The sequence below is a fragment of the Ciona robusta genome, chromosome 13 (genome assembly GCF_009617815.1).
Source record: "Ciona robusta chromosome 13, ASM961781v2".
In the NCBI taxonomy this organism is placed as follows: domain Eukaryota; kingdom Metazoa; phylum Chordata; class Ascidiacea; order Phlebobranchia; family Cionidae; genus Ciona; species Ciona robusta.
Window position 1 is genome coordinate 3,454,342 of NC_143247.1, and position 20,063 is coordinate 3,474,404.

General features: G+C 37.4%; 3 protein-coding genes across 8 annotated transcripts; 2 read left to right on the top strand and 1 right to left on the bottom strand.

Moving 5' to 3' along the window:
• Positions 1–450: 450 nt before the first annotated feature.
• On the top strand, positions 451–5,427 carry LOC149725869 (carbonic anhydrase 2-like). Its single transcript, XM_089891132.1, has 8 exons — positions 451–643; positions 1,164–1,208; positions 1,690–1,857; positions 2,348–2,412; positions 2,720–2,899; positions 3,508–3,653; positions 4,290–4,371; positions 4,764–5,427. The coding sequence occupies exons 1-8, from the start codon at positions 604–606 to the stop codon at positions 4,956–4,958; spliced, it is 921 nt and encodes a 306-aa protein (XP_089747258.1). The 5' UTR covers positions 451–603; the 3' UTR covers positions 4,959–5,427.
• Positions 5,428–5,990: 563 nt separating this feature from the next.
• LOC149725870 (uncharacterized) lies at positions 5,991–19,893 on the top strand. 6 transcript variants are annotated; one of them, XR_016386345.1, is made up of 19 exons: positions 5,991–6,454; positions 9,835–10,000; positions 10,306–11,078; positions 11,501–11,585; positions 11,795–12,006; positions 12,473–12,543; positions 12,598–12,662; positions 12,919–13,057; positions 13,562–13,665; positions 14,168–14,350; positions 14,665–14,814; positions 15,116–15,228; positions 15,396–15,504; positions 15,565–15,609; positions 15,853–15,956; positions 16,959–17,164; positions 17,691–17,807; positions 18,617–19,169; positions 19,219–19,893. XR_016386345.1 is itself a non-coding variant. In XM_089891104.1 (18 exons), exons 1-18 carry the CDS (start codon positions 6,452–6,454, stop codon positions 18,750–18,752), a joined length of 2,781 nt encoding a protein of 926 aa, XP_089747230.1. In that variant the 5' UTR covers positions 5,991–6,451; the 3' UTR covers positions 18,753–19,893. The 6 variants fall into 6 exon arrangements, 5 of the variants coding, with proteins under 5 accessions (XP_089747230.1, XP_089747231.1, XP_089747233.1 ...); XM_089891104.1 differs by having other exon boundaries at positions 18,617–19,893; XM_089891105.1 differs by having other exon boundaries at positions 5,994–6,454; positions 15,571–15,609; positions 18,617–19,893.
• On the bottom strand, positions 7,156–9,414 carry LOC149725871 (E3 ubiquitin-protein ligase RNF34-like). Its single transcript, XM_089891130.1, has one exon. The coding sequence runs from the start codon at positions 9,025–9,027 to the stop codon at positions 7,999–8,001; it is 1,029 nt and encodes a 342-aa protein (XP_089747256.1). The 5' UTR covers positions 9,028–9,414; the 3' UTR covers positions 7,156–7,998.
• Positions 19,894–20,063: the final 170 nt, after the last annotated feature.

The window sequence follows — 20,063 nt, forward strand, 5'->3', positions numbered from 1 at the left end:
TACCGAACGCAGTTCTGGTGAAACTGAAATATTTCTCGAGCATTTCAAACGACGATTCGATTTGAAATACAGCCGTGCACTAATATAGTCGGGTAGGGGAAGATGGGACACCTTTTCATTCTATTTCTCGTCCCATTTGGTAGTATACAAAGACAAATCAAAGAATTATAGAACCGTATCCTCACGACTCCCATAGACCGTTGTTCATTGTTTAAAACACGATCAGAATATTTGGATATTATGTGCTAAAGGTGATGTTTTGATGTATAATGTTTGCGTGCATTATATGATGTGTCATGGCCTACTCAATACATTGAGTAGGCCATGGATGTGTCATATATAGGCTACGTTCTAGGTCATATGTGACACATGTATTTGTTTAGTACATATATGATTAGTTGCTATGGCCTATATAAAGCATTAGGTCAAGCTTATGAAGTGATATATGACGTTTAAATATGTCAGTATATAGGCAAAACAAAATCGCTATTAAAAGATAAATCGTATACTAGGTTCACATACATCGTGTTAAACTTATTGAATTGGTTTGTTAACAGAGAAGTTAGGGTTACTAAAGGTCACTAAAGGTTACTAAAGTTCACAATGATGAAGGTGACGGTTATTGCACTTCTGCTTGTTATCGGTAAGTTGTTACTTTTACACATTTTTTTGTCCGGTGTCGGCGTAGTGGTTTAAGCGCGTCCGTGTACTAGTCAAAGGAATACCAGGTTCGAGGCTCGAGGCTGCTACTTTTGGAAGCATTTGTGTCATTTATAGGCAAGACACTTTACTGCAACCCAGTGGTCACTCATTGGAAGTAAAATAATGACCAACAAAGTTACATATGCGGTAGCTCCTAAGCGGGCACGAGGTGTATGAAACAGAACACCCGTGTTATAATGACCATCATTGCCCAGCCATGAGAGGATAAATAAGTTACATACGTGGTAACTCGTAAGCGGGCACGAGGTGTATGAAACAGAACACCCGTGTTATAATGACAATCATTGCCCAGCCATGCTATCTATAGATTACATATGTGGTAACTCGTAAGTGGACACGAGGTGTATGAAATAAAACATTTGTCATGCCTTCGAGAATATATTCAAGTTAAATCGTGCCCAAGTTAAGTTACATACATATAAACGTTAATATTATTACAGACCAAGCCATTGGAGCGACATGGGTGTACAGCCAAGGACCAAAAGGTGAGAGTATAATGTTTATGTACCTACATGCCAACGACGCCAAATCGTTGGTAGGAGCAATAATAATAAAAAATAACTATATAATAGGGTGGGGGAAGATGGGACACCTTTAACACATAACATCCAAATACACTGATCGCGTTTTAAACAATTAACAACGGTCCATGATAGTCGTGAGGATACGGTTTCATAATTCTTTGAATGTTATTTGCTTACTTACCAAATGGCATTAGAAAAAAAATAGGTGTCCCATCTCTCCCCCACCCTACTATACAATTATACGTAATTTGCTCTCTGTATACAGAATGTTGATGCTCATATTGCCCCGTGTTTTTCACCGTACCAACTCAGATTTCGTAAAATCAATTTATTTCAGGACCCTTCCCTCCCATCCTACTTTATTTTAACTGCCAACGTATTATTACGTCATTCGTGACGCCATCATTACGTCACATACTTCAAATATTTAATTTCATTTCAGGGCCTTCCAATTGGCTGAATTCCTACGCCGCTTGCGGCACAAGAGCGCAATCACCAATCAGCATCGAGCATGAAAATTCGGTAGCCAATAAGAACCTTGGAACGTTTGATCGGTCCGTGTTTACGTCACTTCCTGCCTCGATGGAGTTGGTTAATAATGGACATGCATGTAAGTTGACCTCATGCTCACTGTCTGCACACCATACAATTGTGACTATACACACATGGTGTATTTATTGTATTTTTACAATTCATTTAGTTATTTATGTACTTCATGCTCACTGTTGAGTTATAACATGGGTGTCTTCTTATACACCAGACACACATGGTGTATTCATACACCTCATGCTCATTGTCGAGTTACAACATGGGTGTCTTCTTATACACCAAACACACATGGTGTATTCACACACCTTATGCTCATTGTCGAGTTATAACATGGGTGTCTTCTTATACACCAAACACACATGGTGTATTCATACACCTCATGCTCACTGTCAAGTTATAACATGAGTGTCTTCTTATACACCTGACACTTCTGCCCATGTTTTGTCCATACATTGGCCGAAACATGGACAAAACTGACCAAAGCATGAGCGAAACGTGCATTTAAAATGAAATAGATGTGACATAGCTAATAACATACCTTATCCATATAGTGCAAGTCAACATGGACGGATCTTACACAATATCTGATCGAAGTGTGCTCCCCAATGATTATAAGGTTTGCTATTTTTATGTTTCTAAATTAATACTTAAGTTCATACAACTCAATAGTGACTGGGTTGAAGCAAATACCATAAACTGTTTTGTCCAAAGAAACATATACGCCCACAATGGTAGCAGCGTCGAGCCGCGTACCAATATCCTCCTGCGAGCAATCTTAACCACTGTGCCACCCGCCGGACATTTTAATTCTATCTTCCCCCACTCTACTATATTAATTTCACACAAAATATAAATGCCGAAATTTCTATTCAACTTATAACACGTCTTGCAGAAATATCTCATGTACTCGCTTTACGTTACAGGCTGTTCAGTTCCATCTTCACTGGGCTGCTGCCAACAAGAGCGAAGGTTCTGAGCATTGGCTTAACGGCAAGCAATACTTCGCAGAGTTACATGTTGTTCATTATAATACTAAGTATGCTAGCATTGGGGAAGCGGTGAATAAGCCAGATGGCCTCGCAGTACTTGGTGTCTTTGTTGATGTAAGTATTTTACAGCATCTAACCCAGAGGTGATGAGTTCAAGGCTCGTCGCTGCTACCTTTGTGGGCGTTGGGCAGGACGATAATTACGGCCCGCGGTGTATGAAACAGAACACCTGTGTTATAATAACTTTAGTTGTTCCGCCACACGAGGTTAAATAAGTTACATACATTTATTTAACACACATTTGTGTTAAGCAGCCATGTTCTGTATAGTTAACACTTTTTTCAAGCAGTTTCAATCCTCGCATGGCGGGGCAACGACAGTCGTTATGACTTATAATAACACGAGTGTTACATACACCTAATGTCCATGTACCAGTTACCACGAATGTCACTTATTTATTCCCACATAGTAACGACAGTCGTTATAACACGGGTGTTCTGTTTCATACACTCCGTGTTCGCTTACGAGTTACCACGAGTGTAACTGTGTGAATCCGTTTATGATGCACCGACGGCTTAATTCTGGCACGAATCCCAGGTCCCATTGCATGCCTATATGAAACATAATAAACAACGTATTGCATTTTAATGCTGGTTCTACGTTTATGTTCAACCGATCCCATTACAATGTCATATTCAAAACCTTTCTGTTTAAAATTATAGATCAATGACGAAACAAACGAACATTTTAATCTTTTGCTAAACCCGATCAACCGAGTCCAAATACCAAACCAGGAAATGACGTATACATCAAAGTTTTCCGTCGCAAAATTCTTGCCAACAGACTTGTCAGAATATTACAGATACAGGTGAGAAAGAAACAGCTTTACTATAAATTGCGAGGCCAAAAATATTCAACGCATTAGCATATTTATGTGGCCCCTTGTAATAAACCCATGCGTTTGCAATACGTAGGGCACTGGGCACCGATAATGAACGGTTAAAGTACATTCAAAGTATTCTATTTAATTCACCCACAAAAAAAATAATCACCCACAAAGTAACATACATGGTAACTCGTAAGCTGGCACGAGGTGTTAAACCCGTGTGATAACGACTGTCGTTTTCCGGTCACGCGAGGATAAAGTAAGTTACATTCATTCAATTCTGTGTCTGCGAGTACCATCTGTACAGCTTGCCATAGTTACCTGAGATGTGATACTGTTTTCCATTACCCCTCAACCCCGTTTATTTATATGATATCATAAATTGCCATATCCGTAGTCGTAAAGCCGCAAAATCAATTACAATGCATTTACCTCAACGCCCAGTGAGTTATATGACGTCAGTATTTACGTCATCAAACCTATGACGTCATCGCTGCAAAATGTGTTCTGTTTACCTCAATGACCTAACCAGCTGCCAGTAGTTTGCACGGAGCCTGTTAAAGCTTCGCTGTTTACATGTACGTGCCAAACGTTGATTGATGAACATTTCATTTACAGGGGATCACTCACCACTCCGCCATGCTTCGACTCCGTTGTTTGGACTGTATTTAAAGAGCCCATCTACATGTCACGTGACCAGGTGGGTGGTTTGGTGTTGCAGGAATGAATGAATGAATAAATTCCTCGCATGGCCGGGAAACAACAGTCGTTATCATACGGGTTTAACACCTCGTGCCAGCTTAAGAGTTACCGCGTATGTAACTTATTCACCCTTGTATGGTGAGGCAACGTCAGTCGTTATTACACGGGTGTTCTGTTTTCTACTTACGAGTTTTATAACTCCTTTATGGTCGCATGGCGGGCAATGGTAAGCATTGGAATATGGCATAAGTGCCTCGGTACTGCCATCTCCTGTCTTGATACGTAAGTAAGTTTAGAGTCACAAATTATGGTGTTTATTTATGAAAATTAGGCCAAGCCTGTGTCTACCCTATCTTTAATATTGTATTAGCATTTTGTTTAAATTTTTAGGCACGAGTTTTACAAACAAGTCTTTATGACGGCATAAACAGCACAGCCAAGGTCGGGGGTAACTTCCGTTTGCCTCAGCCAATCAACGGGCGAGAAGTTTCACGCCCCTATAAATCAGGGGCGAACCCGATTCCGTTACCAATTTTCCTTCAAATTACAGCAATGCTTGCAGTCGTTAAAACTTTGTATTTTTAACTTTTTGAAATCCTATTGCTAACCTAACCTTTTTAATCCATGTACACGTTTTACTCGGGTGTTCTGTGATTCTTTTCTGTTCTCTAAATAGCAGGTTGGGGAAGATGGGACGCTTTTAGCACAAAATATCCAAACATCCGGATCGTGTTTTAAACATTTAACCACGGTCTATGGGAGCGAGGATACAGTTTTATAACTCTTTTTATTTTCTTTGTTTACCACCAAATCTGACAATAAAATTGAATGATAAAGTGTCCCATCTCCCCCCACCCTACTTTAACAATCATTTCTATTTTTAACGATTATAATTGCATTACCTCAAACTAATTCCACGTTTAAATATGACTTATTTTTTAGAGATACTATTTGTATTTTGCGATGATATTATTTGATGATGACGCAATTGATGTTGAATTTCATCGAGCGAAGTACGAATACGCTTCAAAATAAACAAATATTGCAATTTAAACGAGATTAATACCGGGTATATTAAAATGCCCGCCGAATAAGTGGGATATATAACTTCCAACTGAGCTACTTAACGTCACATGCGAAGCTGCTCAGTGAGAAGAAGGGTTGGTCCACAAGGTTTGTGAAAAACAAGGTGTGGCAGGTTCAAGGCCCGCTGTGAGCCCAACGTCATCATAATTATTCTGCCACGTAATGTCACGTCGAACAGACCCATGTAGCAGGAGAAGCTCTGGGTTTATCATGTTGGTCTGTCGATTTTCCTTCAAACAAAAATGTAAACTTCAATTAAACGTCGTCTTGTTAAAAGCACCAGACAACCTTTTTCGATGGGATATGTGTATAACTTTTATATAGTAGGGTGGGGGAAGATGAGACACCTTTTCGTTTAGTTTTCTCTTTCTATTTGGTAGTAAGCAAAGAACATTCAATGAATTATAAAACCGTATCCTCACGACTTCACAGACCGTTGTTAATTGTTTAAAACACGATCGGGCTATTTGGATATTATGTATTAAAGGTGTCCCATCTTCCCCCCCCCCTACTATACAAATCAAGGAAAACAAAGTTTGTTTCTTTCTTTCCGCTCCAACTTCGTTTTTCCCCGGGGAGGAGTGAGAGAAGTTTGGAGGAAAGATGAGAGCAGCGTGAAGGTCGTAGCTTCGTCATTCGTTGTTAGTCTCGCTGGTGAAAGGAGTGCTTAGTTCGCTCTGCTATGTTCGCAACTGGAGGTTTCATTGTGTTTTACATTCAACATAATGATTCGCAGACAGACGAGCGAAGACGGTTGGTTCAATTAGTGCGTGTCCGCTTTACCATAGTGGACATACCGAACATAGTGAACATAGCGGACATAGCGGACATAGCGAACATAGTAGATATAGTGGACATAGCGGACATAGCGGACATAGTAGACATAGTAGACATAGTGGACATAGTGGACATAGTGGACATAGCGGACATAGCGGACATAGCGGACATAGCGGACATGCACTAATGAAAGGGACCCGAGCGAAGAAACACAGATGGTAAAGGCTGTTAACGTTTTTGTCACACATGACGGCTAGAATATATTGTCGTACTTCCAAGCCAGTCTAACTACGGTTTAATAATTCTTTGAATCTTCTGTGCTTACTACCAAATGGGACAAGAGAATAGAATAAAAAGTGTCCCATCTCGCCCCACCCTACCATACGTTGAATTAGTTCAACTGTCATTAAATCTAAAGGATTTCCACACAGCGGGTAAAGAACATTTCCTTTTATACACAATGTACACCTGCCGCATGTGTTCAACATTGTCATTGGAGTAATTTAAATGAATGAAACTTACTTTATCCTCGCGTGGCCGGAAAACGACAGTCGTTATAACACGGGTGTTTATACACGAGTTACCATGTATGTTACTTTGTGGGTGTTTGTTTTTTTAGGATTTGCTTTATATATGGCTGATAACTTGGACAACCAGTTAGTGACCACTGGGTTGGAGAAATTGCAGTTAAGTGTCTTGCCCATGGACACATACGCCCATAATAGTAACAGCGAATTTAGATAAAACTCACTTTAATGCATTGCTGAAATAATTTACTTTGGTACTATATCATTCTATGTAAGATACAGTAGGTTAAATAATCTATGTATGTAGTATGTGTAGACTACAAAGGCATTAATATATGACAAAGTTCTCATGTCTAATTTGTGGCTTTTGCCAATTGCCACTGCGAATTTCGAAGGGTAAAAGTTATTTTATTACATTGAAAAGTTGAAACACAAATCATCCAAGGTTTGGCATTTGCGATAAAACTGCGAAAAATTGTCAGCAATTAAATAGAAATGCAAGGTTTAGAAAATGTTGACACCGTTAAAAGCACCAATTTAAATAAAGTCTTTTTCTCCATTTAAAAGCTGTTACTAGAGAATTGGAACTTCAGCTGTTCAATAAAAATGGGTGAGCATATGTTTATATATTTTTGCTAAAATTAAAAGCCATAATAGCATAGATAGAATATGTTTTACATATCTAAAATCTATCAGCGAAAAATCAGTTTTAAATGAAACGGAAATTGAATAATTGCAGCTGCAGGAAAAAGTAAAAGGTATTTTTAGTAGAATTACTTTTAAAATATAATATATTTTAACATGTTTGTAACTTTTGCATTTAGTAGTGAAGAAAATTATTTAAAATACACTCCATAAATTGAACCTAGGTGGCGTTTGGTATTACATTCTATTCTATATGGGTGAGGTCCTACACTGTGACCCGGTATGTGACCTGGATTTAAGCCAGAGTTGACCCATTACCCCAACACTGTATATGCACATTCTATTCTGTATGGGTGAGGTTATACAGTGAGGCACGTCATGGAACCTGGGATTTAGAACCCCATTAGTACCCCTACAAGCAACAACAACAAGATTGCGTGATCTACTACAATGCAACTAGTTAATAGCTAGTGTCATTTATTCTGCATAGATAGTTCAATTCTTAACTCAGTTCAAGACTTGAAAGCTTAATTTTCAATCGAAAAAAAAAATCGAAATTAATCTTAATTAAAAACTCGTCGTATTTGAATTTAAGATTTGAACACCCGTACTGCGCGTACTATATGTTGTCTACAAATTGGACATTCTCTTAATTGCTTCCCACAAGTAATACAAGTGCTCATATGTGCACACTCCAGGAGTACACAGTCTCTAGGTCTTTCCCAGCATATTTTACAGAATAATTCATCTTTATTGGTAAAATATGATGAGCTGTTTTCCTCAGTAATATCATCACTGATATTGCTCTCATTAGACACATGGTCTTCATACAAGTTTTTTACCCTGTTCACCAACTCTGTGCGCTCCAAGACCCCTTTATAATTAACTAAGTTTTCTTGAAGCAAGGTTTTAAGCTGTTTAATTGAGTAAGACTCAATTTCTTGAACAGATTTAATCTCAGAAAGCCCGATTTTAGTCTTTTTTGCTGTTCTTTCAACTGCTGGTGATGAGAATGCATAAGAGGTGCTTGTTTCTTCAGTTACTTCATTATTTTCTACTGTATCTGCGTTATTATGTGTTGACGTTGATTCTTCAGTGTCCTCAATCACTATCGGTGTGGCTATTGAACTATCATTGCCTGAACTTGACACATTGAATTGTTCTGCTGTAGGAAAAGACTCCTGTGTCCTTTGGTATGTAGGGGGAGTTGGCAGATGCACAGCTGGGTCGTCGGTGCTTGAGTTTTCACTTTGATTCTGGTCAGAATTATCATCTCTTCTTTGATCTTCATTGGCCCTATTGTCATGGGTAGTATATGAACTTGGTGGTTGGATATTCTCACTTGATGTGATGCCAAATTGATTCTGTATCAGTTTAACCAACTCGTGCTTCTCTTTGCATGTTCTGTGCTCAATTTTAAAGTTCTTGAGATACCCCTGTAGGTCTTTCACTTTGATTTGCATCAAGCTTGTCTTTGAGGATTTACACCTGTTGACATAGCAACACGGCCTGCATTCTCTGCCGATGCTACAGTCGGAGCAGAATAGTTGAAAACAGTTTGAGCATCTTGACTTCCACTTTAAAATGGAGAATTGTGCAGAACAGCACGCACAAGGCATACTGCGGCGCGATTTACACGCAATGGTTAAAATTGTTAATAAATATTTCGTATAATGTCTTTTTGCTGAAGTAGAAAATACTTTATAAATAAACTTCAAAATGCATCCAACATTGTCTTAATTTTTTACACTTTTCCGACCGTTTTTAAAACATCTAAATCAAATGTTTTTGTCTAACACAATATTAACTGTTAAAACAATAAAGCAGTGATAAATTTTACGTAATACACCTGAAGTAATGACTTATTTCATCTCCTTTTACATTAACAAACAACGAGTGTTGTTCACCAAAAACAGAACGCGTCTAACAGTGTTTAGTATTGTGAAATAAACAACATAGTAACGCGTTTAAATACATTAATAAGATCAAACAATGTATGTTTTTTATTTATTTACTTTGTGTCGTGAATTTTTAGATTAAATTATTCACATACGTCTTCTATTTATGCGCCGATTTACATTATAAACTAGACGGGGACGATTTAGTTTTTGAATTTACCATTTCTATGAGAATAAGGTATTTAAATATGGGGAACCCCCGCTGTGGAATAGCAGAGTTAAAATTTAGATTTGTGTTCTGTTTTTTAAACTGATAAATACTAGGTTTGTATCGCGCTAGAGATATTAGGACTACTGTAGAGACGAACAGAGTAATCTAGGTTAACTGAAAATTCGTAACGTTTAAAGTTTTTGAAGTTATAAAACGTTTTTCCATCGTGCTTTTTGCGATCTTTTACAATTACCTTTATGTTACCTTTATCTAACCAAATTGGTTATTTACTGCACATTTCTCATTCAATTATTCAGGAAATGGCTTCAACTGTTAAAATATCCCCCAAGGAGTTATCCAAAGTACAGAATCAACTCCCACAAGGCTGGGTAGCCAAAGAATCGTTAAAATATAAAGGACATATCTTCTACTTTAATGTCTCTGCAGGTACAAGTACATGGACGAGGCCAACTCGACCTACAGGTACCTTTAAGCTATTTTACATTGTTTGAATTTGTTTTATTTATTTATTTTTTCTTTATTTTCTTGATTGATATATATATATACATATATATATAGTAGGGTGGTGAAGATGGGACACCTTTTCATTCTATTTTCTCATCTTATTTGGTCGTAAACAAAGAATATTTGAAAATTATGAAATCAGATCATCATGACTCCCATAGAGGGTGTTGTTAATTGTTTAAAACATGATATTTGGATATTTCGAGCTAAAGGTGTCCTATCTTCCACTACCCTACTATATGTACATATATCTTATATTATAGATAAAAGCAAAGCCCGATCTACTTCTTCATATAAAAATGTTGGAAAGAAGAGAAAATCTGGAGATATGCTGGAAATAAATACATCTAAAACAACTATTGCAAATAACAAAAGTGATAATCACCAAAAAGTAAAAACTAAAAAAAGACGAAAGAAAAATAAAATATTAAAACAAGAAGACACTGCAAATAACAACAACAAGATAACAAACAGTTCAACTAGTGATATTTCAATTGACTCTTTATTTGAATCCCCTGGAACTACAAACAAACAACAGGAAGAAAATGCAAGAAGAAAACAAGAAGAATACCAAACACTGGACATGCCGCCATTGATTGATGTGGAACAATTAGCCATTGTTTCCAAACAATCACCAAAACAATCACCATTATCGCATAACACACAAAAATCACAATCACTGCAAAACAAGATTTCATATTTACCAAGTGACTTAAAAATCCCAACCAAAGTCACCCCTAAATTTAACCCCAATGTTACCCCCAAGTTCACCCACAATGTTACCCCCAAGTTCACCCACAATATTACACCCAAAGTTACCCCTAAAGTTGGCTCATCACCCCGCACACCAAGTAGCGTTACCCCAACCAAAACTACACCAAAAGTAACCCCATCGCGAAAAGTAACTTCTAATAGAAGAAGATCAAATATCTTTATAAATCCCTTATGTGATGATGGAAATGAAGACAATGTTGATGAAATTACTCGCCCAGTTATCTCTCCAAAAGTTGTAAGACCAATTATCACTCATCATAAAGTGAGTTATCGTTTGCTTTTATTTTAATGTATGGCTGACAATTTAGTCAGCCCTTATGGGACAATTGGGTTGGAGCAATTCTTATTAAGTAAATTGTCCTGAAACCATACACATATAAGCGATGAGCCTTGAACCCATGACCTCTAAGCTAGAGAATGCTGAATGTAGTTTTATTGAACATGGTCTGCATATTATAGCAATTGGGCCAATAGCATGCAGTGTTTGGGTTAATTAGTTGCACTTCATTTTATCCGACCCGTAGCACAGATAAGCGTGCCTGCCTCTAACCCAGAGGTAATGGGTTTAAGGCTCAATGCTACTACCTTTGTGGGTGTATGTGTCCTTGGGCAAGACATTTAGCGGCAATTGCTCCAACCCAACAGTATTTGGTTTAATTGGTTGCACTTCATTTTATTTTCAAGACACCTAAAGCTCAAGTTGTTAAGGATAATGATCCTGCTGAAGTTGAAGTGATGGACACATCGGATACAATATACAACTGTAAAGGTGGGTAATATAGGTTAAACTGAAAAAATACCCTAAAAAAAATAATCACCTACAAAGTAACATACTTGGTAACTTGTAAGCTGGCACAAGGTGTATGAAACAGAACACCCGTGTTTACTACTATCATTGGCCTAACACACAAGGATAAAGTAAGTTACTTTTATTCATTTATATATTTACTATTTAGCATTTACGTGATTTATGTTCAGATATACCAAAAGCAATAGAAGAGAAAGAATCCAAACCTGCCATTACAAACACACCTCCCAATGCAAATGCCATCTTATTCATTGTAGTTGATACAAACATATTGTTGTATTCAAGTTGTTTGAAAGATATTGACTTCATTATTAATTGGTGCCCACCTCCAAGGACGATGTTTCGACGAGCTGTTGTTGTTGTGCCTTGGGTTGTTCTTCAGGTATTAAATAAAGGAATGTAACTTGTTTCTTAAAAAGTTACATATGTGGTTACTTGTAAGCTGGCACGGGGTGTATGAAACAGAACACCCGTGTTATAACGACTGTTGTTTTCGAACCACGTGAGGATAAAGTAAGTACATTCAATTCAATCCTTCCATGGTGGGAAACAACAGTGGTTATAACACGAGTGTTCTCTCTCATGGTTAAGATTGTTCGGGTATATGTCAAAATCAAAATATTATTAATTGTTCTCCCATGGGTCATGCTTCAGGTATTAAATGTTAATTGCAGCAGACATTTCTATATTCTATATCTAAGACAACAGTTGCACTTATAGAGTTTAATAAGGTTATCAAAAAGAACAAATTTTCTATTGCTTGTTTCTCAATGTTGTTTAATTTGATTTAACTGATTAGAAATAGTTTTGTATAAGTAATGGTTTAATATACTATTGTTTACATGCAGGAGCTTGACCATTTGAAGACAAACAAACAGACAGCAGCAAAAGCAAGACGATCAATCGCATTTCTTAATAGGTAAAATAGACTTATATTTTTACCAATATGTTTAAAACCACAATCAAATTTCAGACATTTTTCTTGCAAGAAACCTGGAATTCGGGGCCAAACTATTTTAGAAGCAGCTGCTGTTGTGGGTGAGTGTTTGGTTTGTAGTTTTTGTGGTAGGTATTACTTCACCACATTCCTACATACATACATACATATATATATGAGCTTCTTGCGATAAATAAGTTAAAATAAAACTGTTTTAATTACCAGATGCAAATTTCCGTTTAGCAAACAAATTATTCGTTGTGGGCGCATGTGTCCTTGGATAAGACTTTCAACTATTGAACGCCATGCCAAAATAAGTTACAAAATAAGTTACAATTAAACTGTTTTTATCACCAGATGGATTAAACATTGAAATAAACGATGACAGACTCCTACAATGTTGTTTCTTCTTTTCAAGATTGCCAGGAAAACATAAAACGTTGTTGTTTACAAATGATTCAAACCTGGCAAACAAAGCCATGATTAATAGCTTCATGTAAGATGATTAACATTAACTTATCATCATCATAAACTTAACTGTTTCTTAGGCACAACTTTATTTTGTAACTATTATATATCCTGTTGCCAGGCATATTATACTTGTATTTTGGCTCTTCTGGCAAGAATTTTATTTGAGTGTTATTTCACAACAGCGCCGTGGCAAAGTGGTTAGGGCACGTGTCTATAACCCAGGGGTAATGGGTTCAAGGCTCGCCGTTGCTACCATTGTAGGCGTATGTGTCCTTGGGCAAGACAGTTAACAGCAATTGCTCCAACCCAGTGGTCACTAATGGGTTGTCCAAACTATCAGCCATATATAAAAAAAAATAATCAACCACAAAGTAACATACTTGGTAACTCTCAAGCTGGCATGAGGTGTATGAAACAAAACACCTGTTTAAAGTCTGTCATTTTCTGGCCGCGTGAGGATAAAGTAACTTACATTTCATATTAAACATCCAAGATAAAACGTTAGTAATTCAAGTGAACCACCTTACAGGAGTTATTCCAACTTACAAGCACTAATGAAAGGTGTAACTGAATATACTGCACTTCCTAATCCAGTACTTGATGATGAAGGTTCAACAAGACCTGTAATACCAAGTAAGGATTTATGTAAAAGCTTTCTATAACCACTGTAATATCAATGATCTGGTGTTACAAAAACGTAACCGACAAAAATCAAGTCCAATCACTAATGGTAATTGAGAAATATATTTTGCCTAAAGGGCATCGTCAGCCTCTGCAAAAGAAGCATATAAAGAAACATATACTGTAATATCAAGTAATGGCTTTATGTAAAAGCTTTCTATAACTACTGTAATACCAAGTAAGGAGTTTATGTAAAAACTTTTCAATACTACTAACAACGGGACGCTATACCTACTAACAAGGGAGCACTAGGTGTATGTGTTCTTAGGCAATACAGTTAATGTACATTTCTCCAACCCAGTGATCACCTATAGACTGTAACAACTCTATATTTATGACCAACTGAGGCCTAAACCTTAGCACCAATTACATATTATACTGTAGGAGCTTACACATTTACAAAAAAAGAACAAAATTTAATTAAAAGCAAAATCTAATTAATATCTTCTTACAGCTCCCAGAGGGTCCTCCACATCCTCTATAGTGGAGGAAGACATCCCAAAGTCCATGGTCCTCCAGTCATCACTGGAGCAGATGCATCTTGCTCTCTGTGTGATCCTGGAGACAGAGATGAGGGAAGCATATGGGAGTATTTGGGAGGAAGTTGTGGTAAAGAGGCCACCATGGAGTTTAGCAGGTTGGGGTTTCTTATCCATATTATTTGTTAATATTATTTGGATTCTTTTTATTACATTAAAAATCCAAAGGTACATCATTTCATCCTCAGTTATTCAATAGTTAGTTAAAAAAACAGGGTTTTAAAAACTATAAACGTCCAACATTCCGTCTGCCATTAGGCAAGAAATCATCATAGTTCACCGTCTGGTCTAAAGCATGTTTAAGTGTCTTGATTAATTTTCCCCCAGATTAAACTCTTTTTTCCCCCAGATTAAACTCTTTTTTCCCCCAGATTAAAATCTTTTTTCCCCCAGATTAAAATATATTTTCTAGATCTTTTGTACTGCATAAAGAAACACTGGATAGCTGTGTTTAGCATGGTTGGGTTGGACAGATTGATGAGCATATTAGTTGACAAGCTGAACTGGTCATATAAAATAATTGCCAATAATGGTTACAACTCCCCAAGTAAAAGAGGAAAAGGTAATACAAGTATTATTTCATTTGTAATTATATAGGGTATTGGGTTCAAGGCCCCTTATAGGCGGTATGGATGTAAACATTTTGAAGATTTACACCTGTGCTGTAATGACTGTCGTTGCTCCGCTATGCGAGGATAAATAAATTACCTATGTGATAACTCGTAAGCGGGCACGAGGTGTATGAAACAGAACACCCGTGTGATAACGACTGTCGTTGCCCTGCCATACAAGAATATATAAGTTACATTGTGGTAACTTCTACAGATGTTTGAAACAGATAATAACTAAAACTTCGTTCACAGCCAACTATAAGTTTGAACTTGAATGGTTGGAGAGTTGTATTTCATTTATAGCTGGGGTTTGTCAAAAAAGGAAATACGAACATTCAGTTCATGCCGCGCTTATTAAGCTAAAGGTGAGGTATAGTAGATTGTAGATAAATTATAAAATATAAAAAATTGTTGGTCAAATACAGCTTAACTTATATAAACACCTGTGAAAAGTGGTGCAACCAATTCAAGGTTATTGTTTTGTTGACACTTTGTAAAACTAGCTGTCAAAAATACTTAAAAAATCCTCCAGTTAGCCATTTCTGCGATTCATTTCCAGAGCTACTTAAAGATATTATCAAACCACCCGAAAAATAGGGGAGAAAAAGAAGAAAGGAAACACCATACATTAGAGAGTGATGGTAAGTGTTATTACTCATAGTTTTTTACTAAGCTACTATAATAATTACAATGTTAACTAGATACAGAGAAAGAAGGAAGACAACACCATGTTTCAGAGAGCAGTGGTTAGTATTATGTATATTATGTGTGTTGCTACCAGGTGTATTATAAGTGTGAAAAAGATTTTCTGGCAATTGTTGGTATATGTTGTTGCTGCCAGGTGTAATATAAGTGTGAAAGAGATCTTCTGGCAATTGTTGGTATATGTTGTTGCTGCCAGGTGTATTATAAGTGTGAAAAAGATCTTCTATAGTGTGTTGATTGATACTCGATTGATATCGCAATAAACCTCCAATATTATTTTATAGATGATAACGACATTGTTGCCGCCATGAGTGATGTCGATTCAATTGACTTTGTCAGCAGTGATGCGCAACAAGAAACAACATTATTCTGGGACGCACTGGACAAGGTATGATCAAGGTCCCATAGCATAGTAAGCCATGGACCTGAAATTCGGGCTAAAGTGGGCCCATTACTCCAACTTTAGGCCCAAAATAGCCCATTATCCCAATTTAGAAACTTTAAGCGAAAAATGGCCCATTAATGGGCCAATTTCGCCCAAAGTTGGGATAATGGGCCAATTATGGCCTTAAGTTGGGGTACTGGGCCAACTCTGGGCTAAAGTTGGGGTAATGGGCCAAGTAATAGACCTATCTGGCCTAAAGTTGGGTTAATGGGCCAAGTAATGGGCCAATCTGGCCCAAAGTTAGGATAATGGGCCTTTAATTAGCCACTTCTGGCCTGAATTGGGATAATGGGCCAATTCTAGCCTAAAGTTGGAAAATGGGCTATTTTTAACCTATTACCTGGCCCATTATTCCCAACTTTAAGCCAAAAATAGCCCATTATTTCAACTTTAGGCTAGAATTGGCCTATTATCCCAACTATAGGCCAAAAATAGCCGATTTTTTTGACTTAAGGCTAGAATTGGCTCATTATCCCAACTTTAGGCTAGAATTGGCTCATTACTTGGCCAATTACCCCAACTTTAGGCCAAAATTGGCCCATTATCCCAACTTTAGGCCAAAAATAGCCCATTACTTGGCCCATTATCCCAACTTTATGGCCAAAAATAGCCCATTGTCCCAACTTCAGGCCAGAATTGGCCCATTGCTCTAACTTTAGGCCAGAAATGGCCCATTATCCCAACTTTAGGCCATAATTGGCCAATTACTCCAACTTTAGGCTAGAATTGGCCCATTACCCCAACTTTAGGCCAGAATTGGCCCATTACCCCAACTTTAGGCCAGAATTAGCTCATTGTCCCAACTTAGGGCTAGAGTTGGACTATTACTCAAACTTTAGGCCAGAATTGGCCCTTTATTCCAAAGATTTATGAACATATGAGAAATGAGAAATTACATTCATATTTATAACAGATTTGACAAATTATATTGAATATTTACTACAGGTGTGGGGGTCAGTGATAGACCACTGTGTTGCAATCTTTATCAGTTTAAACTTCACTTCACCTTCCGTTGTTAACATGGGACCTCCTGAACTACAACAACAGCTCAGCGGGGGTTTGAACCTGCAACCCCCGGGTCCTGAAGTAGCAATACATGTTCTGCCAATGTTTGTTACTTTAGTTGACAACCTTGGGGCTTCCATTGAAAGGTAAGGTTGCTGAGTGAATGAATGTAACTTATTTATCCTCAACGACAATCGTTATAACACAAGTGTTCTATTTCATACACCTTATGCTTGCTTACGAGTTACTACATATGTAACTTATTTATTCTCGCGTGGCTTAACAATGACAGTCGTTATAACACAGGTGTTCTATTTTATACACCTTATGCCTGCTTACAAATTACTCCGTATGTAACTTGTTTATCCTCGCATGGCGGAGCAACCACAGTTGTTATAACACAAGTGTTCTGTTTCATACACCTCATGCCAGCTTACGAGTTACCACATATGTAACTTATTTATCCTCGCTGGTTGGGAAACAACAGTCTTTATAACACGGGTGTTCTGTTACATACACCTCGTGCCTACGAGTTACCACATATGTAACTTTGTTGGTTATTACATTTTCGAATTTTGTAATTTTCTTTTACTGTATTGGTAACAATTTAGAAAACAAGCACTGAGTAAGGCAATTGCCGTGTGTCCATAATAAATGTTAAATAATCCACAGGTTCCTCACACTATGTAGTACAGAAGGCAACCCTCTTACCTCCCATGATTGCCTTGATGTTTTACAAACATTATGGACGACTTCACAAGCATTGGCTGTCACAACTGATATTGAAAAGTAAGTTGGCAATAAAAATTTACAAAAAAACATGTATTCGTACACCTCATGCTTACTGTCAAGTTATAACATGTGTGTCTGATGTATAAGAAGTTTTACGGACAACTTCACAAGCATTGGCTGTCACAACTGATATTGAAAAGTAAGTTGGCAATAAAAATTTACAAAAAAACACGTATTCGTACACCTCATGCTTACTGTCAAGTTATAACATTGGGTGTCTTCTTATACATCAGACACACATGGTGTAATCATACACCTCATGCTCACTGTCAAGTTATAACATGTGTGTCTTCTTATACACCAGACACACATAGCATATTCATACACCTCATGCTCACTGTCAAGTTATAACATTGGTGTCTTCTTATACATCAGACACACATGGTGTATTCATACACCTCATGCTCACTGTCAAGTTATAACATGTGTGTCTTCTTATACATCAGACACACATGGTGTATTCATACACCTCATGCTCACTGTCAAGTTATAACATGTGTGTCTTCTTATACACCAGACACAAATGGTGTATTCATACACCTCATACTCACTGTCGAGTTATAACATGGGTGTCTTCTTATACACCAGACACACATGGTGTATTCATAGACCTCATGCTCACTGTCGAGTTATAACGTGTGTGTCTTCTTATACACCAGACACACATGGTGTATTCATAGACCTCATGCTCACTGTCGAGTTATAACGTGTGTGTCTTCTTATACATCAGACACACATGTTATATTCATACACCTCATGCTCACTCTCAAGTATTAACCTTTCTTTTTTTACAACAATCTCCCAAGAGTTCACCCTGCATCCTTGCATCTTGTGTCCGGGGTCCAGGAGGAGCAATCCAAGCTCTTTATTGGTCACCAGAAGCTGAAGTCTGTTTCTTATGTCTTGAAGGAATGTTACGAAAAAACAAATTCTCTTTTGTGATACTGTACCTATTATACCTTAATCGGATAGCGTTTGTGTAAAAACTCAGGAATATTTTGACGCCATTTATTTGTTTGTTTCTATATCGGCATGGGAGTGGTGTATACAGTGTTGCCGGGTGTATTTTGTTGCAGTGTTGCCAGGTGTGTTTTGTTGCAGTGTTGCCAGGTGTGTTTTGTATACAGTGTTGCCGGGTGTATTTTGTTGCAGTATTGCCGGATGTGTTTTGTTGCAGTTTTGCCAGGTGTGTTTTGTTGCAGTTTTGCCAGTTGTGTTTTGTTCAGTGTTACCAGGTGTGTTTTGTTGCAGTGTTGCCGGGTGTGTTTTGTTACAGTGTTGCCGGGTGTGTTTTGTTGCAGTTTTGCCAGGTGTGTTTTGTTCAGTGTTACCAGGTGTGTTTTGTTGCAGTGTTGCCAGGTGTGTTTTGTTGCAGTTTTGCCAGGTGTGTTTTGTTCAGTGTTACCAGGTGTGTTTTGTTGCAGTGTTGCCGGGTGTGTTTTGTTGCAGTATTGCCGGATGTGTTTTGTTGCAGTTTTGCCAGGTGTGTTTTGTTCAGTGTTACCAGGTGTGTTTTGTTGCAGTGTTGCCGGGTGTGTTTTGTTACAGTGTTGCCAGGTGTGTTTTGTTGCAGTGTTGCCATGTCAGTTTTGTTTGCAGCACTGCTAAATACGTTTTACTAACACTTTGTTGGTGGTTTTTGTTTGGGTTATAATGTGTGCATTGCTACCTTGCATGGTTTTCTTCAGTGATGCCAGATGTTTTGTTATTGTGTTCCCAAATATGTTTTACTGACACTTCTATATGCGGCTTTTCGTTGTCTCTTTTGTTCCTTCACTAATTGGTGTTTTCATTTGGTGTATTTTAATTTTTATTATCCACCACTTTTTTTAATAACCTTTGATTCACAGTTGTTATAACTTTGTTTGAAATTTTGTTCAATACCCAAATTTTTCTTCTGCACTGCATGCTTCTCACAAGCTTTACTTTATTATTTAGCATGCTTTGATTTTCCTTATTTATACTAAGTTTTACATTCTTTGCCTTGTGCCATTTTCGTTTTATATTTATTTCTTCACTTATATACACTGTATACTTCGTTTCAGTAATTTATAATAAAATGTTTTAAAATATTTAACTTAAATCATTTTGCTACAACAGTAAGCTATAATGAATACAACTTATTTATCCTCGCCTGATGGAGCGACTATAGTCGTTATAACACGGGTGTTCTATTTCATACACCTCGTGCCCGCTTACGCTTTACCATGTATGTAACTTCGTGGGTGAATATTTGTTGAGAATTTTTGGAAG

Coding starts and splice junctions, on each gene's coding strand:
- LOC149725869 (XM_089891132.1), top strand. CDS start 604: ATGATGAAGGTGACGGTTATTGCACTTCTGCTTGTTATCG. Junction 2,413..2,719: donor TGCTCCCCAATGATTATAAG/GTTTGCTATTTT, acceptor TTTACGTTACAG/GCTGTTCAGTTCCATCTTCA. Junction 2,900..3,507: donor TACTTGGTGTCTTTGTTGAT/GTAAGTATTTTA, acceptor TTAAAATTATAG/ATCAATGACGAAACAAACGA.
- LOC149725870 (XM_089891104.1), top strand. Junction 12,663..12,918: donor AGAAGCAGCTGCTGTTGTGG/GTGAGTGTTTGG, acceptor TTTTATCACCAG/ATGGATTAAACATTGAAATA. Junction 14,351..14,664: donor GCCACCATGGAGTTTAGCAG/GTTGGGGTTTCT, acceptor TATATTTTCTAG/ATCTTTTGTACTGCATAAAG.
- LOC149725871 (XM_089891130.1), bottom strand. CDS start 9,027: ATGCCTTGTGCGTGCTGTTCTGCACAATTCTCCATTTTAAAGTGGAAG.